We start from the raw sequence: 25,505 nt of genomic DNA, 5'->3' as shown, positions 1-25,505 counted from the left end.
AATTTGTTCATCATTATTATTATCATTTTTTTAAATAAAAGGCCTCAAAATGCGCGATTAGCATCAAGCTAGCTAGCTAACTAATGCCTTAAAGAGGCTCGCCGTAGAGCCTTTGAAACGACAAAAAACACTTGCAAGACTTGATACTCACCAACAGATATGATTTTTTTTTTTGGGGGGGGCGGTCAGAGAGCCCACAGTGGCCCCCAGGACCTGCGCAAGGGTGGGCGGCATCCGAAACTTCCTGTCTGTAAATGTTAGCATTAGCTATACATTTTTATGTTTTTTTTATAATTAAACTAAATGATAACAATCCAAAGTCGTAATATCTTATTCAACCGAGCAGGGGACAGACATCAAGGCCCCCCCAAAACCCCGACAAGTCCAAAAATATTGTGAACGTACATTAATGATGCTAGCGAGTGATGATTCACAATCCAGTCATGTGACTTTTTTTTTTTTTTTTTAACCAATCAGGGCCCCGTTGGGACCCTCCTGCAAAACATTTTGTAACCAATCAGGACACCGGAAAGGCCTCAAGGGGGGTGGGGGGGGTGGAACCCATCCCGTGACACATTCTTCAGTTTTTGTACATTAACGACATTCTTAGGATCCGAGGTCATGTGATATCTCTTGTAACCAATCGGCGCCCCCCCGCTAGGATCCTCCTCGTCGGGCAGATCGCTAGCTAACTACGGAACGCCGATTTTTTTTTTTTTTTAAAGCGATGATATGACTTGTGCGACGCAAAAACAAGATCCGAGTCGATCCGATGCCTTTCTAACCAATCAGGAGAGGTGGCGCCCCCTCCTGCAAAACATTATAAACGTACGATAATTTTTTTTTTTTTTTTTTTTTTAAGGGACCAGATGATCCTGTACGTTGGACACAAACGACATTCTCAGCCACAGTTTTATGTGCGTAATGCTACATGTAGCGCCCCCACCCACCCCGCCATCCCTCCCTCACCTCACGTTCCGACGAGGACGCGATCCACCGGAAAGGCTCCGCCCACAAATCCCGTGACCAATCCGATCCGCGCGGAAAGGAATGTGAGGAAGCGTCTTACCGCCCGCCGACCCCCCACGCGACGTGGCGGTTCTACTGCATTAAAACGACAAAAAAGGTGCGAGTGCGAGCATTTTTTTATGGCACCTAATCGGCGAGGCTTCTCCCAGTCGGGACGAGCTCTCGCGTAACAGCTGGTCCGGTCCTCCGGTGTTGATGAAAATGGGGAAATATGACTTCACACGCGGCGTCGTCCCTCGGGCAGAGTCTTTGTCCGCGCCCCTGCGCGAGTCTCGTTCGGGGTTTCTTGCCGCGCTGCTTTCTTCTTGACCGCCTTGTCCGGGGGCAGCGCTTTGTCGGGGGGGTCCGAGGAGTCACCGCTCGCCTTGGCTCCGGCCTGGTTGGGGTGTTTGGGCTTCGGGTCGTGATGCTCCTTCACGGACTGCTTTTTGGGCGAAGGTTCTTTATGCTTGGGCGGAGCCACGGATGGCTTGTGAGCCGCCCCCGAGGTGGTAGTCTTCAGAAATTTGGGGTTGGGTTCTGTGCTTTCTTTGAGTGCCGGAGGGCAGGCTGCTACTGGACATTTTGGTTCCGGCGGCAGTGGCTGCGTTGCTTCCTCACCGGAGGCCGACGTGGCGTCCCTGCGTTTGGAGTCAAGGGCGACAAGAGAGGCGGGAGGCGCTTCTCTGGATGAATGTTTCGGATCAGGAAATGAAGTGGGCTGGGGACTAGACCTGGTTTTGTTTTCATCAAGACCCGCCGTGGTCTCAATAGCTTCTGGTTTGTTCGAGGTCCAAGGTTCTAGAAGTTTCGGAACCCTGTGGGCCTTTTCTCCCAGCAGCTCAGAAGCTCCTTTAGTCTTCGGAGAGTCTGATGCCAGATGGTCTTTGTTGGTCACCGGGGTTCCGCCCACTGATGTTCGGACGCCACCCAGTTCAACTTTTGGATGACAATCCTTTGAGGAGAACCCATCATTTTGAGAGGAAGGGCTCCAACCGCCAGAGGTTCCGACCAACTTAGGGGAAGGGACACGTGGTCCAGAACTGCCTTGGGGCGTCCCCTCTTTGCCCAGACCCAAACTCACAGGAGAAGGCGCATCTGCTCGCACAGGAAGACTTTCCCCGTCGACTTCCGGTTGCTCTGCTTCGTCATCCTGGTCTTCGTTGCTGACTTCTCGAATGGAGGGCGTCTTCCCGCAGGAGAAGTGAGAGCTGTGACGGGACGGAGCCACCTTCATGCAGGTTCTGCTCTCCTGTTTCGAGCAGTCTGCGTCGTGTCTGCTCTTTGTTTTCTCTCCGAGCGAGTGATCCTTGGGGAACACGTTCGGGGAGGTGGAGGTGGTGTCGGGACTCGTTGGGCACGCGAGGGGGCTTTTGGGTTTTTCCGGCGCTTTCAGCTGTCGCTCCAGAGCGCTTTGGAGCCAAAGAGGTGGACCGGCCATTTTGCTCTCCGCCATTTTGGATAAACACGTGTCCGTTTTGGAGACTCTGGGTCCAGAAAGAAGTCCGATGTCCAGGGTGCCCTCCAGAGGCTTAAGAGGGGACACATGACGCCCCTCCAGTTTATAGTCTGACGCCGTCTTCCTCAGAGGACACTCGCCTGACGCGATGAGCTGCAGCTTCTCCACGGCGCTCTCCCCTCGCCCCGAGAACATCTTCGGAGTGATCGGACCGTCGCCGCCCAGTCCGGCCTTCATGTGCTCGTGAGCGGCCGCCGCCGCGTCCAGCTGGAGGCTTTTGGAGCGGGTGGCGGCAAAATGAAGGTTTTCGTGGATAGCGGGGGAGAGCCGACAAACAAACTCGTCTCGCTCTTCGAACGAGAGCCGCTTCCTGGTGAAGTCCATGCCGGCAGCCTTCAGGTCGGACCGCTCCGCCTTGTCTTTGGCCGCTTGAGGATGCGACCGCTCTCCGTCGCCAGCTGAGTCGCTCGCAATGTCTGACGCGCGACTGAGTTTTTTGTACAAGACGTCTTTCAGGGCCACGCTCGCCATCTCGGTTTTGCTTTGACTCCGAGGGAGCAAGTCATCGGCACCCGATGGATCGGACTCCCGCTTGGTGGCCGATTTGTCGAGCTCCTCGAGTGACTCTTGGCGTTCCCTGCGGCCCGCTGGCCTTTTCAGACAGCCCTGCTCGACGGGCCGAACGCGGGGGACCGCCGCCGTCGCCGCCACCTCACAAGAGTTCCCCTCCGGAGTGCCGCCTTCGCCGCCGTCCCCGTCCGCCTGATCCTGCGCCTCCTCCTGCGTCACCTCTAGGCTTTGTTTGCGGGCGCACAGGTGCTTCTTATCCGCCCCGTAGGAGGGCGACAGCTTCTCCTCAGACTGCACTCGTTTCAGGAGCGGCGAGCGCGGGGGCTCGGCGCTTTTCGGCCGCACCATGTGGTGGATGATGGTGGGCGGCGAGTGGATCTTGACCGGGAAGGACTGCGCGCTTTTGGAAATGGCCACAGAGTGCCCGCTGAGCAGCGGGGAGGGCGAGCGCTGAGGAGACGTGGGCTGCGGGGTGGGTGAGGGCGTGCGGGCCAAGGGGGAAAGGGGAATGCTACCCGCGGACTTGCGCCGCCCCTGACGGAGCCGCTGGCCGGGTAGCTTGGGGCCCAGGCCGTGCAGGGTGCTGGGCCGGATATGAGTGGAACCCGCAGGGGAGTTTGGCGCGCTGGAGCTGGGCGAGCTGCTCTGGGAAGAGTTGCCACCTGCGAAATCCACAGAGAGAGTCAAATGTCAAGACCAATTGACCAAAATATTTCCAGTTTTTCCTCAACCAGACTTTGGGAGTGAGAAAGGCACCACGAGCCATGACTAGCAATTATGGTACTGGCACCAAAAATAGCCGGTATAGTTTCCATTTTGAGGGCGGAATATCCTGACACTTTTCTAGTAAAAAGTACGTCGCGCAACCCTACCTGAGAGGGTGAAGTCGGGCGGCGCGCGGAAGGCGGCGGTGGGCGAGCGGGGCGAGAGGCTGTGCGTGGGCGAGCCGGGCAGACTCTCGCCGGATGACAGGGAGTGGTTCAGCGACGTGAAGCTGCGACTGGTGTGCAGAAGGGGGGAGGGCTGCATGGCGAAACGCCGGAAAAGGGAACGCCTCCTGGGAAGTGGCGGGCGTGGAAAAACAAAACCAAAAAAAAAGTATTCAGTAGTTGGGAATTTAAAGATTGGACCGGAATCCTCGATGATTGACCGGCACCTCTCCGGGGTCTTCTCCTTCTTGGCCTTCTTAGCGCATCGCACCATCTTGCTCTTGTAGCTGTTTCTCCTGGCGGGGCCTCTCTTGATGGACGTGTTCTCAAACGGCGTGGTGGTGATGGACACCTTACTGCCGCTCTGAGAAGGACCAACAGGGGGCACAATAAAGGAGCAGAAGACAAGGCAACTACAATCGCTGACAAGTTTTAGGTTGTTGCGGTCGGGGAGGTGGTGCACATTCCCGTAAGAGTAAATGCAAATGGGTATATTTAGTACAACATGACGTTATGAGACCTGAGACAAATAATCAATGGCTGATTTTCTGACACGTATGAGGGCAGCAGAACAGCGGTGAGATGTGTCAGAAGAATTTAAGGTGGAGGTGGGACTGCATCAGGGATCCGTGCTGAGCCCCTTCCTGTTTGTGGCAGTAATGGATAGGCTGACAGATGAGGTTAGACTGGAATCCCCTTGGACTATGATGTTTGCAAATGAGATTGTGATATGCCTTGAAAGAAGAGAGCAGGCGGAGGAACAATTAGAAAGATGGAGGCACGCACTGGAAAGGAGAGGAATGAAGATTTGCCGAAGTAAAACAGAATAAATGTGCGTGAATGAGAGGGGCGGAGGGGGAAGTGTGAGGCAACAGGGAGAAGAGATGGCAAGGGTGGACGACTTCAAATACTCGGGGTCAACAATACAGAGCGATGGAGAGTGTGGTAAGGAGGAGAAGAAACGGGTCCAAGAGGGATGGAACAGCTGCCGGAAGGTGTCTGGTGTTCTATGTGACAGAAGAGTCTCCGCTAGGATGGAGGGCAAAGTTTATAAAACAGTGGTGAGGCCGGCCATGATGGACGGATTACAGAAGGTGGCACTGAAGAGACAACAGGAAGCAGAACTGCAGGTTGCAGAAGTGAAGATGTTGAGGTTCTCGCTCGGAGTGAGCAGGTTGGATAGGATTAGAAATGAGATCCTTAGAGGGACAGCAAAAGTTGGATGTTTTGGAGACAAGGTTAGAGAGAGCAGACTTAGATGGTTTGGACACGTCCAGAGGCGAGAGAGTGAGGAAATCGGTAGGAGGATGGTAAGGATGGAGCTACCAAGGAAGAGAGCGAAAGGAAGACCAAAGAGAAGGTTGATGGATGTTGTGAGGGAAGACATGAGGACAGCGGGCGTTAGAGAGGAGGATCCACGAGATAGGCTTAGATGGGAAAAGATGAGACGTTGTGGCGACCCCTCACGGGACAAGCCGAAAGGAAAAGAAGATGACTTTGGTGCCTTCTCTCTAGGCCCCAAGTAGGTGTTGGAAAAATTGCAGAAATCACTTATTATACATTTGCTTTGCAATAAAATTGTTTCGCTGAACAAATAAAACGTAGAGCTTATTTAGCAATAATTAGCAAGAAACAGGTTTCACCAGAAAGAGGAAGAAGGTGGCTGGAGAAGACCAGACTGAGCAAGTTCAACGGAGGCCCCCTGGAGGACAACTTCGGGATGACGTCTGCCATACTTGCTCATTCGAAAATGCTCACGAATGCAATATTTGATCAAAATAATGATTCTGCCTTCCCCTTTTTGGGGATGTTGTAATTGTGAAACCATACAAAATGAAGGGGACGGGGGAGAACTGTTCCAGATTGTGGTGGAGAATTCTGGGGTGTCTTCAGTTCTCTTTGCATGGAAGCAAACTGCCTCCTCCTTATTTGAAACGGTTTTCACTAAATGTCACCCCGATTGAACCTGACAGTAAGGGTAGCGCGTGTACACTCACTTTGACCAGGAGCTCCACCACCTCGGTGTGGACCAGGCCGTGGACGGTCTCGCCGTTGACGTGCGTGATGAGGTCGCCAGCCTTCAGTCCGGCTTTGTGCGCGGGGCCGCCGTCCTCCACGTTCTGACGCACAAAAGAAACGCACGTCATCACCCGACACGGCACTCAAACCCGAGGACGGGCGCCGTCGGGGTGGCGATCCTTACCCAGACCATGTGGTAGACGGTGTAGACGTCGCCGTCGCAGGCGTACACCCGGATGGCCCGCAGCGTGAAGCCGAACTTCTTGCCGCTGCCGTGGATGACCACCGGCTGCCGCGTCAACAACGAGGACGAGGACGAGTCTCTGATGGGGGAAGAGTCCCGCGAGGACGAGGGTTCTGACGAGAGCGAGTACGGCGACAGCGGGCTCGCCAGCGGAGACACGGCAAACATGTCTGAGGGCAGAAACCAGATGGAGACGTGAGCTTCTTTCACGCAGATGGCCGCAAGGGGGCACTCGAGCGGAAAAGGTAAGCGTGAGACCGGTGGAATATATGTGCCGAGGAAGTGACTTTTACCGGTCCGGCCCTGTTAGCGCCGCGCTAGCCTGTTACTGCCGTGACTCAGTGATTTTTACCAGGATTTTTTTTTTTTTTTTTTTAAACCAGCCCCGTGAGCGTGGGGCTATCTTTAGCGTTAGCGCATTAGCGCTAGCGTTAAACTCTCTGTGTGCCGTCTTTCTTTGCAAATATCTTGTGTTACAATGTGGGCACTTGCGGCTTTTACACAGGCAGGAGGTGGGGTACACCCTGAACTGGTCGCCAGCCAATCGCAGGGCACATCGAGACAAACAGCCGCACTCACAATCACACCTAGGGGCAATTTCGAGTGTCAAATTAATGTTGCATGTATGTGGGATGTGAGAGGAAGCCGGAGTGCCCGGAAAAAACCCACACAGGCACGGGGAGAACACGCAAACTCCACACAGGTGGGGCCAGGATCGAACAGGGATCCTCAGAACTGCGAGGCCAATGCTTTACCAGCTGATCCACCGTTCTACCGTATTATATACCATATTTTCTAATTGAGATTAAAAAAAAAAAACGCACACTTTGGCCACCGGGTGGCAGTAAATTACATGGACAAAAACTGGCTTCACAATTGACGCAATAAGCTATAGTGTTATTAGCTATACAAAAAATATTCTGTGCATATTGTTATATTGTCTGTATACATGTGTTGCCACAGCTGTGCTCATAAATCTGTTACTTAAAGGATTCCAACACTGACCCCAACGATACTGTTTAGCCCACCTATTATGCTTTCCATTGTTTGCTAGCATTAGCCTATTTTTTAAGCTAGTTGGTTGTTTGCCATAAAAGTGGGCGTGGCAATAACAAGCTGGAAGTATTCGAGTATTCGATCTGCTACACGACTACTTTACTGGGCACTTTTATTTCAAGGCACCGCCGCACGTCCAAAGGTTAAATAATTTACCGCTGGACAATTGCTTTCAACACTACGTGTCAGGAAGTGTCACGGCTTAAACTTTACGGTCCTTGATTTTTGTTATCCCCTTTCGCACAGCTGCTGGCCTGGCTAAGTTCCGCCTCTGTTATTGACTGTCAAGGGGGGGGGGGGTCAACTTCCTCCCTTTCCGCCCCCACATCGGTGCTATTAGCACAGAACAAGAAAAACAGGAAAAAGCCTGACGGGCAGCGAGGAAGGGGCTATTGAATGACTTTTTTTAAACGTTCTTCTGACCTGAGGGGATCATGAGGGAGAGCGCGCCGGTGGAAACAGATTTGTGGACTTTCACGGACGCCCGCGGCTTCTCGTTCCCCCCGCTGCAGCTGGGTTTTGCGGAGACCGCCGCTGCCCCCTGGTCGCCGTCTGGGCTCTCCACCCCCTCGCCCTGGGGCGTCAGCTGGTCCAAGTGCTCGGAGAAACTTCCTGATTGTACGCAAAGAGACCACAAGTCAAGCGTGGGAAAACTGTAGGGACCATCTGCCTCGCTCGGTTTTATGTCTTCACGGCGGATCTTGGTCTTCATCTTTACCGTACCGGAGAGCGTGGCCTCGCTGCGGGTGCTCCCGGGCGTGGTGGCGTCGGGCTCGTCCCGTGGCAGCTCCCCCACGGAGTAGGAGGTCTTGCTGGGGTCTCCCAGGCCCGACGACTCGTCCGCTTCTTCGCTCTCCGAGGCCGAGATGGCGAACTTGGGGAGCGGGGCGGCGGCCGGACTCCGCCGCGACGGCTCGCCGTCTGCCGACAGCGACGGCCTTCCGGACGGGACGGGACAGACGCAAATGTGACTTTCCTGATGCAGCGGAAAGGAAAGACGCGATTTACGAGATCGCGGCGTTTACATGTCGGTGAAGTCCGGCGTCCAACTGAGCGAGTCGAGCGTGGGCGGGCTCTCGCTTTTCTTGTCCTCTGCGACGTCCCCTTTCTCCTCGGCGTGGCCGCGAGAAAGGTCCAGACTGCTGTAAACCTGAAGATCAAAAGCCAAAAACGACAAAGAAGTTTAAAATCTGATAATGTTTAAATATCTATCGTGACGGTACACAGGAGTGTTACAGAAAGTGGATATTTCGGGTTTGGGCATGCTCGCTACATCTCCATGCAGCAAGGTGGCGCTCGTGCGCCGCGACAGGCACCTTGGAGAAACGGTGAGAGCACGAGGAGAACTGGCGCATCTCAACGTTGAAGTCCTCGTCGTTGGTGTCGTCCTCCTCCGTCTCCAGGTGGTGGTAGCGCTCCGAGCGAGCTGCGGAGATGAGGGCGGTCCCGGATGGTTAAAAAAAATATATACACTGTAACTAGAACACAAGATATTTACAAAGAAAGATGGTACGCAGAGAGTTTAATGCTAACGCTAGCGCCGCTCTAACACTAATCCTAGTGCTATCAAGGGCAGTTAAAAAAAAAAAAAAAACATACCGGAGATGCTAGCGCAGTTCTAATAGGGCCGGACCGGTAAAAGTCACTTCCTCGGCACATATATTCCAACGGTCTCACTCTTAAAAATGCACAAATTAGCCGGATTACTGCACGAACCGTAGAGTTGAAAGAGGGTAAAAAAAAGTCGCGGTTTATCGGCAAGAAACTATGGTATAAAAAAAAAAAAAAAAACAGGCCAGTAACCCTGATTTTCGGTTCCTCATTTCAGTGGGACATAATTTGACCGCAGATTTTCAAAACACTACCACGAATCGTCGTTCGAACTGCCGTTAAATGCCCACAAAACAACTTTTTTGTAAGACACTGTGGTAGTTTCTTAAACTATTAAAAAAGGCAAAAATAAAGGTGTTAAGGGGGGCATCAAATACTTTTAACGCTTTATTTGGACTTTAATTCAACCTTTTCACAGCGTTATACCCCGAGTTCTCATTCTCCTTGACCATGATAATGTTTATTTTTGAAGTTATTTGGTTTTAAAAATACCGGTTTGGCATTGGGTCCGGTATCAGGGAAAAACCCCCAAAGGACTACCAAGCAAGACTCACTGTCGAAGTAGCTGGTGTCGTCTTCGGACTCCAGCTGCGGGATGAACTCGGCCTTTTGGCGGAGGAGGCCGTTCCAGTCCAGGTGGTGGAAGAAGGGGTGCTGCTTCACCTCGGCGGCGCCACCTGGAGACAAACGCGGGGAAGAAATCAGCCCGTTTACCTCGTTATCATTGGAAATGTGCGACTTGTAGGGTCCTACAAGTACCTGCGCCCATCCTCTCCAGAGGATTCTGTCTGAGCAGGACACCGATGAGCTCCTGGGCGTCGGCAGGCGGCGCTTCCTCTCCCTCCGGCCAGTTGATCTCGTCTGCGCAAATATTCAAAATGACTTCGCTAACTTGTTGTTGACACCCGGGAGTTGTAAATTTGTGTTCCACTGACCGCTGATGACCTGTCCGAAGAGTTCCTCGGGGGTGTCCCCGAAGAAGGGCACGCAGCCCACCAGGAACTCGTAGAGGATGATGCCCATGGCCCACCAGTCCACCGGCTTGCCGTAGCCTTGCCTCAGGATCACCTCGGGGGCGATGTACTCGGGCGTGCCGCACACCTACCCGCAAACACATCTCAAGTTGGTGAATCCGGTTTTCGTTAATCGCAACACCCTCGGCAAGCGATCCTCCGAGTCAGTCGAAGAATATCGAAGGGCGAGGAGGCTCGCGGTGAAAAGACCGGATCCGTCCCGTGTTTAGGGAAGCGACGGGAGGCCGTGACGAGCGCTGACCTGCTTGTCGGAGAACTCGCGGGCGTCCTTCTCGATGTGGCCTTCGTACAGGTTCGTGGTCATGTTCATCAGGCCCACTTTGGACAGGCCGAAGTCGGTCAGCTTGATGTGGCCCATGGACGTCACCAGCAAACTGACACAAAACACAGCGTTTTTTTTTTTTTTTTAGACAGTGCGAGGGCCGAGCCGTGCCGTAGAAAGCAAAAAACTTGTTAAAAACTCCCGAAAGAAGCGACAAGATCTGACACGATGGCATCAAACCAATACATTTACATTAGACAGGGCTTTGGCATGAGCACAAAGTGGGGGAAAAAGTGAGTTTTCAGCGGTGAATGGAGGACAGTTTCCAAAAAGTCTCAAACATCCGTTGTGAATTTTGCCTTTCAACTACCGTAATTTCCGGCCTATAAGGGGCGACTTTTTCCCGCGCGCTTTCAACCCTGTGGTTTATGCGGCGATGCGGCTAATTTTGGAATATTTTTAACGGCCGCAAAGGGGGCACGCGAGCGGGAAAGGTAACAGCGAGACCGGTGGAATATACAGTATGTGCCGAGGAAGTGACTTTTACCGGTCCGGCTCTGTTAGCGCTGCGCGAGCATGCTACTGCCGTGTCTCAGCGATTTTTACCAGTATTTTTTTGTTGTTGTAACCAACCCTGTTACGGCGCCGCTAGCATTAGCGTAAGAGTTAGTGCAGCGCTATCACTAGAGTTAGCACGGTGCTAGTGTTAGCGCGGCGCTAGCGTTAGTGTTAGCGCATTGCTAGCGTTAGTATTAGCCGGCGCTAGCTTTAGCGTTAGTGTGGTGCTATCGTTAGAGTTAGCACAGTGCTAGCATCGCGCCAGCATTAACTTTAGCGCATTGCTAGCGTTACTATTAGCATGGCACTAGCGTAAGAGTTAGTGCGGCGCTATCGTTAGAGTTAGCACGGTGCTAGAATGGCGCTAGCGCGGCGCTAGCATTCGTGTTACCACATTGCTAGCGTTAGTATTAGCACGCCAGGGGAATATTAAAAAAGCAGGTATAAACTGCCAATAATCTTTTCCCGGTCGCCTTACTTGTCTGGTTTGAGGTCCCGGTGCACGATGCCGTAGTTGTGAAGGTACTCCAGGGCCAGCACCGTCTCGGCAAAGTACATCCGAGCCATGTCCACGGGCAGGGGGCCCATGTTCTTCAGCAGTGTGGCGCAGTCTCCGCCTAAAACGACATCGCGCATCATCGCTATGTCGTTATGCCGTCATCATCCGCACGACTATCTTTGTCTTCGTTGCCATCGTCATCATCACAACCGCTCGAGTCGTCGTCGTCGCCGTCATCATCAATTTTTATGACATCGTCAACGTCGCCATCATTCTCTCGCTCACCTTCCACGTACTCCATGACCATGCAGAGGTGCCGCCGGGTCTCGAAGGAGCAGTACATGGAGACCACGAAGGGGTTCTCCGCGAAGGTGAGGATGTCCCGCTCCACGAAGGCCTGCTGGATCTGGTTCCTCAGCATTAGGTTCTGCTTATTGATCTTCTTCATGGCGAAGCGCTGCTTGGTCTCCTTGTGCCGCACCAGGTACACTGCCCTGCACCGCAGGATAAGATACACGGAGAGAACTAGTATCTTCAGACAACTAGGATATTATATTATCAGCCTCACCCAGTACATTTGTAAAGGAAATACCATTTGGTAAGTACATGGGCCGCAGCCGTGTAAAAGCCGCAAGTGCCCACATTGAAACACGAGATATTTACAAACAAAGGTGGTACACGTAGAGTTTAACGCTAGTGCCGCCGTGCTAATGCAAGCGCCACTGCGCTAACAGGGCCGGTAAAAAAACCCAACAAAAAACATACTGGTAAAAACAACTGAGACATGGCAGTAACGTGCTAGTGCAGCCCTAACAGGGCCGGACCGGTAAGAGTCACTTCCTCGGCACATATATTCCAGCGGTCTCACTCTTACCTTTTCCGCTTAAGTGCCCCCTTGCGGCCGTTAGGAAAAAAAAATGCACAAATTAGCCGCAAAAGCGTGTGAAAAAAGTCGCGGCTTCTAGGCCGGAAATTACGGTAGCCATTTTCCCGCCGCGGTCATGTGACTATCGGGTTTATCAGTTCATTTTAATTTGTCATCTTTACATTTCGACAGAATGTACACTAGTAGAACCTCAAAGTGGAAATGGTTCATTGCTCCAACGCTAACGCTAGCGCCATGCTAACAGGGTCGGTTAAAAAAAAAAAACATCTTGGTAAAAATCACTGAGACACGGCAGTAACACGCTAGTGCAGCGCTAACAGGGCCAGACCAGTAAAAGTCACTTCCTCGGCACATATATTCCACCGGTCTCACTCTTACCCCCTTGCGGCCGTTAGAAAAAAAAAAACACAAATTAGCCGTACTGTCACATAAACCGCAGCGTTATGAAAAAAATTGCGGCTTATAGGACAGAAATTACGGTAGTAAAGAAAAACGGGTAAATTTCGGAAAGCGCTGACTAGTATAGAGAGCATAGAATCTTTGAAGGTAGACAATGAAAGCTCGACAGATAGAACTAGTATAATAGGTAGTACAGTACAGGGTAGACGGATAAAACTGATGTGGATAAGATGCAGCTAGACAGATGTAATAAGTATAAATGGACAGATAAAACCTGGTAAAGATCAATGAAACTGATGTAAATAATACTAGCATAGAAAGAATTTGCGTCGATGGAAAATTGAAACGCAAGCGGATTGGCTGGCAACCGGTTCAGGGTGTGCCCCGCCTCCTGCCCGTTGGCAGCTACCCTCGTGAGGATAAGCGGCAAAAGAAAATGGATGGATGGATAAACGCAAGCGTGTCGAGTGTTTGGTCTCACCCGTAGGCGCCGTTGCTGATGAGTTTTGTCAACTCAAAGTCCAACTCGCACGGTTTACGTCTGGACCTCAGGGCGCCGCTCAGACTCTGGGACTGACACCAGGCACCGGAAATAGATACATAAAAATTATACACACACACGAGGAAATACTGATCACAAAATATGCAATAAAATGATGAATAAATCTTACGCAGTCATCCGTTTCTGGCGTTTGCGCAATGCCGCTGTCGCTGCTGCTTAACTGGGCCATTTCTGCACATACGGACACAAGCGACGCGGTCAGGGGAGCGAAACCAGAACTTTACAGCGCGCCAGTTGTCAAATGACAACTAAACTTCAATCATGGTCGGCATGTTAGTATTGCTGTAGGCGCGATTAAAAAAAGCAGCTGTTTGTAGGTTTATAGTTGGCGTCGTTGACGTCCAGTTAGCCCGTCTATGGCGTTTTGCATGAAACGTTAGCATTAAGCCAGCTGACTTTAGTTGGATGGCGTTTTAGGGTTTGGTTGGACATACATACATATATATATAGTTTTTAAAACAATTTTTTTTTTTTTTTAGGAAATACAAAATGGAGTCCAGACACAAAATGGGGACCAGTAAAGGCGCTGACTGAGTCGATCTGGAGTGAAACTAAATGACGCGGAAATGAGACTCATCTAAAAGTCATTAGCGGCCACCTTGCAACACGATAAAACGCGGCGAGGTCCACATGTGCCCGTGACGCCAGGGAGCGCGCGACACATGTCCGCCGCCACGGAACATCTGTCCACGTGTGTATGCGCGTGCAGGTCATTTATTCCTAACGGGACGTCGACGACGGGGGACGCGGAGGCTCATTGGAGGGAATCGGTTTGCGAACACGTTTCGCTTTCCTTCTTTTTACAGCTCAAATGAGATCCGCCGCCGAGCGACGGCTACGGTCGCCGGGGAGCTTTTACGTTTTGGTCGCGCGCCGCGGCTTCCCATCTGCTATTTTTTCCGCCCCATGTGCCAAAGCGGATTTGTTAAAAGTTGGACACAACCGACTCCGCAGTCGCCTTCCGCCGTTTTCCTTGACCGATGCGGAAATAAGTCTGATCAGATTGTCTGCTTGGAAGGAATCATATTTGCCGTTTGTGCTTTTGGTCACAAGTACACAAGATATATACATGACTTTTCTAAATTAACATCTATTACTCTATCCATTATCATTATGAATTTTCCAGGAAAAAAAAAAAAATATATATATACACACACACACACACACACACACACACACACACACACACACATATGGATGTATAAATATATATACATACATATATTTCTACACAGTATATACATACACAGAGGGATATATATATATATATATATATATATATATATATATATATATATATATATAGATATAGAGAGAGAGAGAGAGAGAGAGAGAGAGAGAGAGAGAGAGAGAGAGAGAGAGAGAGAGAGAGAGAGAGACAGAGGGAGAGAGAGAGAGAGAGAGAGAGAGAGAGAAAGAGAAAGAGGGAAGAGAGAGAGAAAGAGAAAGAAAATGAAAGAGAGAGAGAAAGAAAGAAAACGAAAGATAAAACAAAGAGAGAAAGCCAGCAAGAGAGAAAAAGAAAGAGAGAGAAAGAGAGCAAGAAAGAGAGGAAAGAGAAAGAGAAAGAGAGCAAGAAAGAGAAAAAAGAAAGAAAAAGAGAGAGAGAGAAAGAGAGAGCAAGAGAGAGAGAAAAGAAAGAAAGAGAAAAAGGAGAGAGAAAGAAAGAAGAAGAGAGAAAGAAAAGAGAGAAAGAAAACCGACAAAGTAGGAGAGAGAAAGAAGAGAAAGAGAGAGAGAACGAGAAAGAAAGAAAGAAAAAAGAAGAGAGAAAGAGTGAGAGACAGAGAGAAAGAGAGAAATAAAGAGGAAGAATAAAGAGAAGAAAGAGACAGAGAAAAAGAGCCAAAGAGAGAGAGAGAAAGAAAGAAAGAAAAAAGGAAGAAAGAAAAGAAAAAGAGAGTGAGACAGAGAGAGAGATCAGCTGGAAAGCGTTGGCCTCACAGTTCTGAGGTCCCAGGTTCAAGTGGAGTTTGCAAGTTCTCCCGTGCCCGCGTGGGTTTTCTCCGGGTGAGGATAAGCGGATAAGAAAATGGATGGACGGACGTACTGTATATACACAGACACGCATATACATGTACATGAACACCGAATATTAGTTTTGCATAATGTTTGCGTGTTTCCTATTCCACAGCTCAGGATTGTTTCTTTATTTGTCTTCCTTTCTCATCCTCGGCACGCAGCCTCTCGCGTGAAGATAAGTCGGGAGTGCAGCTGGACGGGAGCCGTTTGTGTCAGAAAGTCGGTCGTGGGAAACAAGAGGGGTTGCAATTCCCCCCCCCCCCCCCATGTACAATTGTGACTTTTTTTGTGTGCGTTTGTTCTTCAGTAAGGCGTGACGATTTTTGCAATCATGCAAATGACATGAATTGAGCAAATCTGCACGTAAAGGCCTGCTCCTTAAAAAAAGTGCGCAGTATCTGAACAGGGGTGTGTCGACTTTTCATATGCACCGTAAATGCCGTACGGGCGGGATAAACCAAGTGAGCGGCGCACCTTCCAAGGGATCTCTGGTGAGTCCCAGTTGGCCGATGATGTAACGAGGGATGTCCGTCTTGATGCCCTGGCCCTCCTTGGCGTGGCCCTCCGCCGCCTCCAGGAGGTGGTAGAACTCCTCGGGGTCGAACTCCTGCACGGGGAGTGTGGGGGGGGGGGGGGTGGGTGGTTAGAAAAACGCCCGACTCGAGTTGAAATTCTCCGGAGTGGGCGTCGTCGGGAGTCGCGCGTACCAGACATTCCAGCAGCCGGGCGGGTCGGGCGATGACCATGAGGATCTTCTTGGCCAGCTCGCGGATGAAGTTGACCTCCTCGCTCTCGGAGCGCTCGGTGGACTGCGACAAACGTGTCAAATACAGAATACGATTTTGACGACATTTTGACACCTCAAACTATGAAACAACAAAAACAAGCCTGAGAGCAAGTTTATGATGGCAACGTAATAACTCAATTCCATATAATTAAAAGTCTAAGAGTGAGACCGCTGGAATATATGTGCCGAGGAAGTGACTTTTACCGGTCCGGCCCCTGTTAGCGCTGCGCTAGCGTGTTACTGCCGTGTCTGAGTGATTTTTACAGGTATTTTTTTTTTTTAAACCGGCCCTGTTAGCGTAGGGTTAATATTAGCATTGGGGCAATGAACCATTTCCCCTTTGAGGTTCTACTAGTGTAGATTCTGTTGAAATGTAAAGATGACAAATTCAAATTAAAATTAAGTGACAAACCTGATCACATGACCGAGGAGTGAAAATGGCTACCGTAATTTCCGGCCTATAAGCCGCGACTTTTATCGCACGCTTTTGCGGCTAATTTGTGCATTTTTTTTTGTAACGGCTGTAAGGGGGCACTCGAGCGGAAAAGGTAAGAGTGAGACCGGTGGATATATGTGCCGAGGAGGACTTTTACCGGTCCGGCCCCTGTTAGCGCTGTGCTAGCGTGTTACTGCCCTGTCTCAGTGAATTTTACTGGTATGTTTTTTTTTTTTTTTTAAATTTAACCGTCGCACGCTTTTGCGGCTAATTTGTGCATTTTTTTTTTGTAACGGCTGTAAGGGGGCACTCGAGCGGAAAAGGTAAGAGTGAGACCGGTGGAATATATGTGCCGAGGAAGTGACTTTTACCGGTCCGGCCCCTGTTAGCGCTGTGCTAGCGTGTTACTGCCCTGTCTCAGTGAATTTTACTGGTATGTTTTTTTTTTTTTTTTTTAAATTTAACCGTCGCACGCTTTTGCGGCTAATTGTGCATTTTTTTTTTTTTGTAACGGCTGTAAGGGGGCACTCGAGCGGAAAAGGTAAGAGTGAGACCGGTGGAATATATGTGCCGAGGAAGTGACTTTTACCGTCCGGCCCCTGTTAGCGCTGTGCTAGCGTGTTACTGCCCTGTCTCAGTGAATTTTACTGGTATGGTTTTTTTTTTTTTTTTAAATTTAACCGTCGCACGCTTTTGCGGCTAATTTGTGCATTTTTTTTTTTGTAACGGCTGTAAGGGGGCACTCGAGCGGAAAAGGTAAGAGTGAGACCGGTGGAATATATGTGCCGAGGAAGTGACTTTTACCGGTCCGGCCCCTGTTAGCGCTGTGCTAGCGTGTTACTGCCCTGTCTCAGTGAATTTTACTGGTATGTTTTTTTTTTTTTTTTTTTTAAATTTAACCGGCCCTGTTAGCACAGAGTTAGCGCGGCGGCACTAGTGTTAGCGTGGTGGCGGTACCATTAAACTGTCTGTGTACCGTCTTTCTTTGTAAATATCTCTTGTTTCAATGTGAGCGCTTGTGGCTTTTACACAGCAGAGGCTTACGTACCAAATGGTATTTCCTTTACAAATGTACTGGGTCAGGCTTATAACCGGGAATTACGGTACTCTGTTCGGGTGTGAAGTGCCTAAACTTGTCCGACTTCTGCGTTGGCACATTTCCTCTAATCTTTATCTTCTACTGGAAACCTGTGCCGACCTCAAATCCTAAGCGATGCGACGGCGCCCTCTACAGGGCTCCGCTTGTCATTACAGCAGGTTTACAATCTAGAATTTCACAGGCCAGGACCGGCGAGCGAGTTCGCAAGCGCGCTCACCTCCTGCACGAGCCGCTCCAGCTTGTCGGTGAGCTCGCAGAAGTAGCTGGACGTGACCAGGCCCAGCCGGCTCTTCTCCAGGCAGTCGCGCGCCAACTCGATGATCTGGTGGTGGGCGAAGCCGAGCACGCCGTCGGCCAGCGGCAGGACGTTCTCGGGGGAGTTGCCGCGGATGATCTCCTGGATTTTCTCCTCCATCTGAGCGGTGGCCTGCGGACGAGAGGCGAGGTCCGGTTGGAGTGACGTCGGGAAAGGTCGGCCGGCGGCGAAGGCGGCGGGCGAACTCGGCGCCCACCTTGGGGAAGCGCTCCTTGTAGACGTGATTCATCATGATGATCTCGTGGTCGTAACAGGACGGGGACCTTCCCGGGCTGAGGAGACCAAACAAAGAAGACGGTGATCCGCACATAAGCACCGAGGTATGCTACGGTGTATAAACATTCTATCATAGATACTGTCACGGAAAATACATATAACATTATTCACTTCGAGGTCTATACCAAAAAATAAATACGAGCGGAGAGCGCGTCATGCTTGTCTCATTCGACATCCAAGTGACGTGGAAGCTCTTTTCGAGCAAGAGAACATCTCACGATCGAGTGAAGTGCCCGGGGCAATATTACCCAATCGTTTCCAGCCATATTTAGATGATATGCGGATCACGGCCAAACCGCCTCCCCGCTCAATCCAACTAGGCGGCGGCGATGAACAACGGCGGCCGCCAGCGACGACGACAGTACGGCCAAACCGCCTCCATGTCCGATCCACCGGCATTGTTTTGATCACCGCCACCCCGGCTGAAGCCGCGTTAACAAGGCCGGTGGCGATCCACAAGACCGCCGAGGCCTGCGGAGGACGTCCTTCAGCGTCTGCTTCACGGAAGCCTTCCGATGCGCACATTGACACATTTAGCACTCCTGACTTATGGATTTACATCCATTTTTAACGACGAACCGGGTCTTTCAGAAACGTACGAAGAGGGAATCCGTCCTCCCGAGTGTGCGAGCAATATCCAGCAAATACAACGAGCCGGCATTTTGGCTAACGCGAAGGAACAACGAGTTACCATCCAGCAGGTAAAACTAGTATAAAACAGATGAGACCGCTTGAGCGCGCTACTGCCCCGTACGTCACTTCCTGCTTCTTCTCGAAAACAAATCCCTCGAGAGGGTTTTCATGGGGTGAAAAAACGGGTCCATACCGGCTGCCGTGTTTTTGTCATTATTGACATACTAAAAATTCTGCATTTCATGACAGTGGACCTTTAAGTGTTAAAAGTAGCAATTGTTCAAAGGTTATTTTGATTGACGCATTTGCCCGTCATTGGCACACTGCGTTACATATTGGCGGACGAGCGGGCAAAAAAGGTCATCCCCACCTCAGGCTGCGCGAGCGCGGTCGCATGGCCGCCGCCCGGCGGCACTCGTCGGCGGAGATGCTCTCGGTGCAGAAGTGCTTGGAGAGGAAGTGCAGCTCGTCCGGCGTGGGCTGGAAGGGCAGCTGGTGCAGCTTCTCCTGTGATGAACAGGACGACTGGAAGTGAAGCAAATATACATTCAACATGAAAACAAAACAAAGCGGTCGCATCTATTTTTTTTGTTTTGTTCTTTTTTTCATAATTTTGAAATGACCACAAAGAGGAGTGTCGCACAGATTAGCGAAATGCTAACAGTGTAAGCAAAATCAATAGCATGTATCATTAACAGTACAACAGAAAGCTACCTAAATTATTATAAATATGGTAAATAAACATGCACGATTTGGATTGGGGCACGTGGCGCAATCTGGTGGATGACATCACAGGAATATTTTTGCATAAAATGACTTTTATTTTAGCTAAAGCAAAACGTTAGCGGAGTAAACTAAGGTAATTTGTGCATTTTACAATAATATAAGACAAGTTAAATGGTGTGAAACGGGCAAATGAAATCCCATCCAGCATACGAAAAAATTAATATACATATTAGGTACACAAAACAGTTCTAGGCGAGGAATAGGCATGCAAGGCCCGCTGATAAATCGGTGTAATAGACGCACTGCCTAAAAAAAAAAAAAAAAGAAAAGGGGGGGGCGTTTTAATTGCGTATTGTTGCCACAAGATGGTGCCAAAACCCCTATATTTGTCTAAATGAATGGATTCTTATCTGTATGTTAAAGTTTGTCCAAAAAAATGCCACCAGATGGGGTATAAAGACAGCACATAGGTGAGTTTTGCTGTGAAAAAAACGGATACCTTAAAACAGTTGATTCCCAAACAGTGTGCCGGGGGAAGTTATCTCATTTTATGTAATTGCTAAAAAAAAAAAACATTTATTTCAAGAAATTATGTATCTTTTTTCATCTATTTTTGCCAGTGAGGCACAATGACAGACAGAACATAAAAAAATCCTCTTCAATTAGATGGCAGGAAGTAGATGCAGTAATTTATCGATCCATTTTTTTTTACTTTTGTCGGCGTGCCGTGGGATTTTTCAATTGGAAAATATGTGCCTTGACTCTAGAAAAATTGGAAATCCCTGCGTTAAAAACACGAATCTGCAAATTTGCTGAGATTTGTGGTCGCATTACAAATGTGGCGTGGCGACACTTGTGAGGATAAGCAGCTTGGAAAATGCTTGAGTGGGGCAATTAGGTTACTGGGAACAGTTTTTGTGTAGCTTCACCATTTTAGCCACATTCAAGTAACACAGTAATATTAAAATGTTGTGGAAATTAATCAAATATGTCCAATTTTAGAGATAGACAATGTATCAAAATGATAAAACTGAAAGCTCAATGTTATTAACATATTACATATTTATATGAATCGTGATCAACTTATTTTGGACAGCACAACAACGTTAAAATGTTCCATCAATAAAAGTGTTGAGATGCTCACAGAGACGGTGGAGCTGGGGGTGTTGGTTCCATATCCGGAGGAGGGAAGGGAGGCCAGCGACCACCGGCGGCCATCGCTCCTGTCGACGCAAAACAAAAAAAAAAAAAAAAAAAAAAAACACGTCAGCGCGCGACCGGGTCTCCTTCGGCAGCAAAACCGAAGCGTCGACGGTACCTTCGCGCAAAGGAGAAATGAGCGGAGGCGCTCGGAGAGAAGTTCCTCGGGCTGTCCTGCGGACTCGAGCCTGCGGCGTCAAATTGGGGGAAAGAAAACCGAGAAGAAGAAAAAAAATAAAAATACGTCAGTCACGTTGCTCGCAAGTCATCAGCTGTGACCGCGCTTTTACCTACAACTACTGTGACCTAGAAAAGCGACAAAATCAGCATTTCTCAGAAAAATAAAAATTTAAAAAACGTGATTCATCATGATGATCGCAAAGCTGTGTCATGTCCTTCCCACTTCACTGTAACACTAAAACTTCAATAAAATGACACTCGGAATTATGTAAGTCTGCTAGCTTGATGCAAACGCACAACTTAAAATGCCATAGACGGGGCATCAATGTTGCAGAAATCCATACATCCAGAAAAAGGTCGACCAGTGGGATCAGCTGGTAAAGTGTTGGCCTCACAGTTCTGGGGACCCGGGTTCGATCCCGGCCCCGCCTGTGTGGAGTTTTTGTGTTCTCCACGTGCCCGCGTGGGTTTCCTCCCACATCCCCAAAACACGCGACATTAATTGGACCCTCTAAATTGTATGAATATGACTGCTTGTTTCTACGTGCCCTGCGATTGGCTGGCGACCAGTTCCGGGTGTGCCCCGCCTCCTGCCCGTTGACAGCTGGGAGAGGCTCCAGCACTGCCCGCCACCCTTGTGAGGATAAGCGGCAAAGAAAATGGATGGATGGATGGATGGATGTTACTGAAAGACATATACAATATAAAAATGCTCAAGCCTATATTCTAACTTTGATTAAAAGTGTATTTTATTGAGTAACCCGCCCGGCCCCATGAAAAAAATATTTCAAAAAAGCATGAAATCAAATGTTTCATTTTTTCCACACTGCTAACTTATGTCAGTACCGTGTGATTTTGTCCAGTACAATATGGTACAGTGCTACTTATTAGGAAACATTTTCCAAAAATGTTGACATCTTTTGGGACGCCGGAACGAATTAAAGGAATTTGTTTGCGTTCCGATAAGGAGACAAGATTTTAGACGTGCATGATTTGCATTTTTAGCATGCCCTCGGTATGAATTGAACTCATAAGACACCACTGTATGTTATTATGCAACATTAATAGCGAAAAGTCGCATTTCAAACTGTCAAAAAAAGGTTTGGGACATCCGTTATTTGAAAGAAAACCGAAAGGGACGAAATGTACGTTGGAAAGGTTCAAACGCGGTCAAAGGCAGGAGCCGAGCAGCCCATTCGACAACGTCGTGTCCTGAATGTAAACAACAAACGCGGTTTTCCGTCTAAGGGAATAAGAACAAACGAAGCTCAACCAATGAGAATTGATGTGGAAAGATCCGCTCGTCCGCTTTTCGTTACCTTGACTTGCGACGCCGCGCCTGAGCCCGACGGTCAAGTCGTCCCAGAGAACATTTTGCGCTTGCGGATCCGAGCGCATCCCCCCCCCCCACCACCACCCCCCCACCGCTCTGGACTCAGACTAAACACCGAGTGGCGACTCGGCTGCCTTTTTTTTTTTTTGCGCCCGCCAATGGCGGGAAGTAAAACGCCCTGCGGTGAATGAAGGTCCCCTCCCTACAGCGCCGCCGCGGCGCTTCCTCTCTGGAGGGTCTCCGCTTCCTCCAAAGGCCACAACTGCTTTGTTGATGCCGCGCGGTTGATTGAAAACCACGTGGGTCAGCCGTAGGAAAGTCCGCTTACCCTCACACGATGCAACAGTGCAAAATGCCATAGATGGGCTAATGAATAGCTTTTATGAGGTGCTAAGCGACGGCATAGTTAAACCAAAAAAAAAAACGAAATGGGGACGAGCTTTTCTGAAATGTGACATTTTGGCTAATTTTAGTTTCCCCCGTAAATAAGAAACACGGGAAATGTGGACACAAAAACAAACATCAGAAGCCGCAGTCCCAAAGCCGTGCACAGAAAGTCGAGACAGCCGATTTGGAGTCGTTGAAGTCGGCGGAAAAAAAACAACATCTGACGACTATGTACATAATTATCACTTACCGTAATTTTAACTTTTTTTTCCCCCCACACGCTTTCAACCCTGCGGTTTATGCGGTGATGCGACTAATTTGCGCATTTTTTCTGATGGATCACTCTAACGGAAAAGGTAAGCGTGAGACCGGCGGAATGTATGTGCCAAGGAAGTGACCGGTATGTTTTTTTTTTGTTTTTTTTACCGACCCTGTTAGCGCTGTGCTAGCATGTTGCTGCTGTGTTACTGCCGTGTCTCAGTGACTTTTACCCGTATGTTTTTTTAAATTTATTTTTAACCAGCACTGTTAGTGCTGTGCTAGCATGTTGCCGCTGTGTTACTGCCGTGTGTCGGTGATTTTTACCAGTATGTTTTTTTGTTTATTTTTTTTTTTAAAACCAGCTGTTAGCACTCTGCTAGCATGTTGCTGCTGTGTTACTGCCGTGTCTCAGCGATTTTTACCCGTATGTTTTTTAAATTTATTTTTAACCAGCCCTGTTAGCGCTGTGCTAGCGTGTTACTGCCGTGTCTGTGATTTTTACCAGTATGTTTTGTTTGTTTTTTTTTTTTTTCCAACCAGCTGTTAGCACTGTGCTAGCATGTTGCTGCTTTGTTACTGCCGTTTCTCAGTGATTTTTACCCATATGTTTTTTTTTAATTTATTTTTAACCAGCACTGTTAGTGCTGTGCTAGCATGTTGCTGCTGTGTTACTGCCGTGTCTCAGTGATTTTTACCCGTATGTTTTTTTAAATTTATTTTTAACCAGCACTGTTAGTGCTGTGCTAGCATGTTGCTGCTGTGTTACTGCCGTGTGTCGGTGATGTTTACCAGTATGTTTTTTTATTTTTTTTTTTTTTAAACCAGCTGTTAGCACTCTGCTAGCATGTTGCTGCTGTGTTACTGCCGTGTCTCAGCGATTTTTACCCGTATGTTTTTTAAAATTTATTTTTAACCAGCCCTGTTAGCGCTGTGCTAGCGTGTTACTGCCGTGTCTGTGATTTTTACCAGCATGTTTTGTTTTTGTTTTTTGTTTTTTTTCAACCAGCTGTTAGCACTCTGCTAGCATGTTGCTGCTTTGTTACTGCCGTGTCTCAATGATTTTTACCCGTATGTTTTTTTAAATTTATTTTTAACCAGCGCTGTGCTAGCATGTTGCTGCCGTGTCTCTGTGATTTTTACCGGTATGTTTTTTTTTTTTAAACCAGCTGTTAGCACTCTGCTAGCATGTTGCTGCCATGTCTCGGTGATTTTTACCTGTATGTTTTTTTTATTTATTTTTAACCAGCCCTGTTAGCGCTGTGCTAGCGTGTTGCTGCCGTGTCTCTGTGATTTTTACCGGTATGTTTTTTTTTTCCCCCCCTCAACCAGCTGTTAGCACTGTGCTAGCATGTTGCTGCTGTGTTAAAGCCACATCTCATGGATTTCTACCTGTATGTAAAAACATAACGCGAGCGTGAATGAACGCGGTCGGTACCTGTGAGGGACGAGAGGGGCGAGTGGGGCCGCGGCAGACCAGCGGACTGCCCGCTGCCGATCAGGCTTTTCCTGTTGCTCGTCCTGCAGCTGGACAAAAAAAGGAGGATGGTCAGTGTCATCCATCCACGCACGCACACTCGCTGCTCCCACGTCGCCATTTTGTCATGTTTAGTGAACAATGTTCCCTTATTATATAAAAAAATCTCTACATCGAGAAGCATGTGTGTGCTTCACATCATCAAAGGACGCCGCCGCCGACGGAGCGCTTCAACGAACGTCTGACAGGAACAATCGAGCCCGCGTCGGCGACCATTCCGCGCGCCCGGGAGCAATCAAAAGAACAATGGGTCGCCGCGCGTGCAGAAATGCGCGAGTAGGCAGGCTCGGCCGGGTCGTCAACGCGTTGGTGCAGAGGTCACGCGGCGTGGCCCGTGACACGCCAAAGTCACGTCTGCGCCACTGCTGAGCTGGACAGTTTGATGACACGCATATTAAACGACAAGGGCACGGGCGGAGAAGACTTGCATGGATGTATATTGTAATATCACACTTTTTTCGACTTTCCTGCATATAAAACTTTGAGGTGACAACCTCCCCCTAATATAAGGCAATATTGTTCATATCTGGACAAACGTCGTGCAAATAAGGTGCTGATTTATCCCCTCAAACCATCAAATGCTGGATTTTCTCTTCCTGCAAGACGGTAAACATCTTTTCTTTCATTAAGCAGTTACTGTGATCAGAGGTGCAGCGATCAATCGACAAATGATCAATTCATAATTTAGAGACCTCGTTCAATTAATAATTGTCCAAATGGCCAGAATTTCAGATGCAACAGTACCGTAATTCCCGGCATACAGCGCGCACCTGGTGATAAGCCTCGGTACACAGAAGGAGTTCAACGCTAGCGCGGTGGTGCTAAAGCTAACGCGGTGCTGTTAATGCTAACGCGGTGGTGCTTACGCTGATGCTAGCGCGGTGGTGTTAACGCTAACGTGGCAGTGGTAACGCTAACACGGCGGTGCTAACGCTAGCGCAGTGGTGCTAACGCTAGCGCAGCAGGGCTAACACTAACGCGGCGGCCCTAACGCTGACTAGCGCAGCGGTTGCGAAAAAAGTCGCGGCTTGTCGGCCGGGAATTACAGTAAATAATAATTACATGATAATCAAGCAATCTTATACACACACTTGCATGCATATCCATCCATCCATCCATTTTCTTTGCCGCTTATCCTCACAAGGGTGGCGGGGAGTGCTGGAGCCTATCCCAGCTGTCAACGGGCAAGAGGCGGTGTACACCCTGAACCGGTCACCAC

At 49.2% G+C, this 25,505-nt stretch overlaps 1 protein-coding gene across 4 annotated transcripts in view; it reads right to left on the bottom strand.

The window, feature by feature from the left end:
• Positions 1 to 209: 209 nt before the first annotated feature.
• Positions 210 to 25,505, bottom strand: part of mast4 (microtubule associated serine/threonine kinase family member 4) — a 71,564-nt gene continuing 46,268 nt past the window's right edge. For 3 of the 4 annotated variants that reach the window (XM_061800525.1, XM_061800527.1, XM_061800528.1), the window contains 25 exons: positions 24,188 to 24,276; positions 20,710 to 20,779; positions 20,536 to 20,614; positions 19,036 to 19,190; positions 17,953 to 18,028; positions 17,658 to 17,867; positions 15,826 to 15,927; positions 15,593 to 15,725; positions 13,206 to 13,267; positions 13,016 to 13,107; positions 11,535 to 11,743; positions 11,229 to 11,367; positions 10,172 to 10,304; positions 9,832 to 9,997; positions 9,656 to 9,757; positions 9,451 to 9,573; positions 8,602 to 8,711; positions 8,311 to 8,435; positions 8,009 to 8,223; positions 7,709 to 7,897; positions 6,170 to 6,399; positions 5,964 to 6,086; positions 4,194 to 4,330; positions 3,910 to 4,094; positions 210 to 3,699 (listed from right to left, as the gene is read on the bottom strand). In XM_061800525.1, coding sequence (XP_061656509.1) covers positions 1,247 to 3,699; positions 3,910 to 4,094; positions 4,194 to 4,330; positions 5,964 to 6,086; positions 6,170 to 6,399; positions 7,709 to 7,897; positions 8,009 to 8,223; positions 8,311 to 8,435; positions 8,602 to 8,711; positions 9,451 to 9,573; positions 9,656 to 9,757; positions 9,832 to 9,997; positions 10,172 to 10,304; positions 11,229 to 11,367; positions 11,535 to 11,743; positions 13,016 to 13,107; positions 13,206 to 13,267; positions 15,593 to 15,725; positions 15,826 to 15,927; positions 17,658 to 17,867; positions 17,953 to 18,028; positions 19,036 to 19,190; positions 20,536 to 20,614; positions 20,710 to 20,779; positions 24,188 to 24,276 — 5,707 coding nt within the window. In that variant the 3' untranslated portion in view covers positions 210 to 1,246. The remainder of the gene's footprint in view (positions 3,700 to 3,909; positions 4,095 to 4,193; positions 4,331 to 5,963; positions 6,087 to 6,169; positions 6,400 to 7,708; positions 7,898 to 8,008; positions 8,224 to 8,310; positions 8,436 to 8,601; positions 8,712 to 9,450; positions 9,574 to 9,655; positions 9,758 to 9,831; positions 9,998 to 10,171; positions 10,305 to 11,228; positions 11,368 to 11,534; positions 11,744 to 13,015; positions 13,108 to 13,205; positions 13,268 to 15,592; positions 15,726 to 15,825; positions 15,928 to 17,657; positions 17,868 to 17,952; positions 18,029 to 19,035; positions 19,191 to 20,535; positions 20,615 to 20,709; positions 20,780 to 24,187; positions 24,277 to 25,505) is intronic. The other variant, XM_061800526.1, reaches the window with a different exon arrangement.

The sequence above is a fragment of the Syngnathoides biaculeatus genome, chromosome 17 (genome assembly GCF_019802595.1).
Source record: "Syngnathoides biaculeatus isolate LvHL_M chromosome 17, ASM1980259v1, whole genome shotgun sequence".
Classification (NCBI taxonomy): Eukaryota; Metazoa; Chordata; class Actinopteri; order Syngnathiformes; family Syngnathidae; genus Syngnathoides; species Syngnathoides biaculeatus.
Note: the sequence above shows the minus strand (reverse complement) of the source record. Positions and strands in the feature narration are given on the sequence as shown.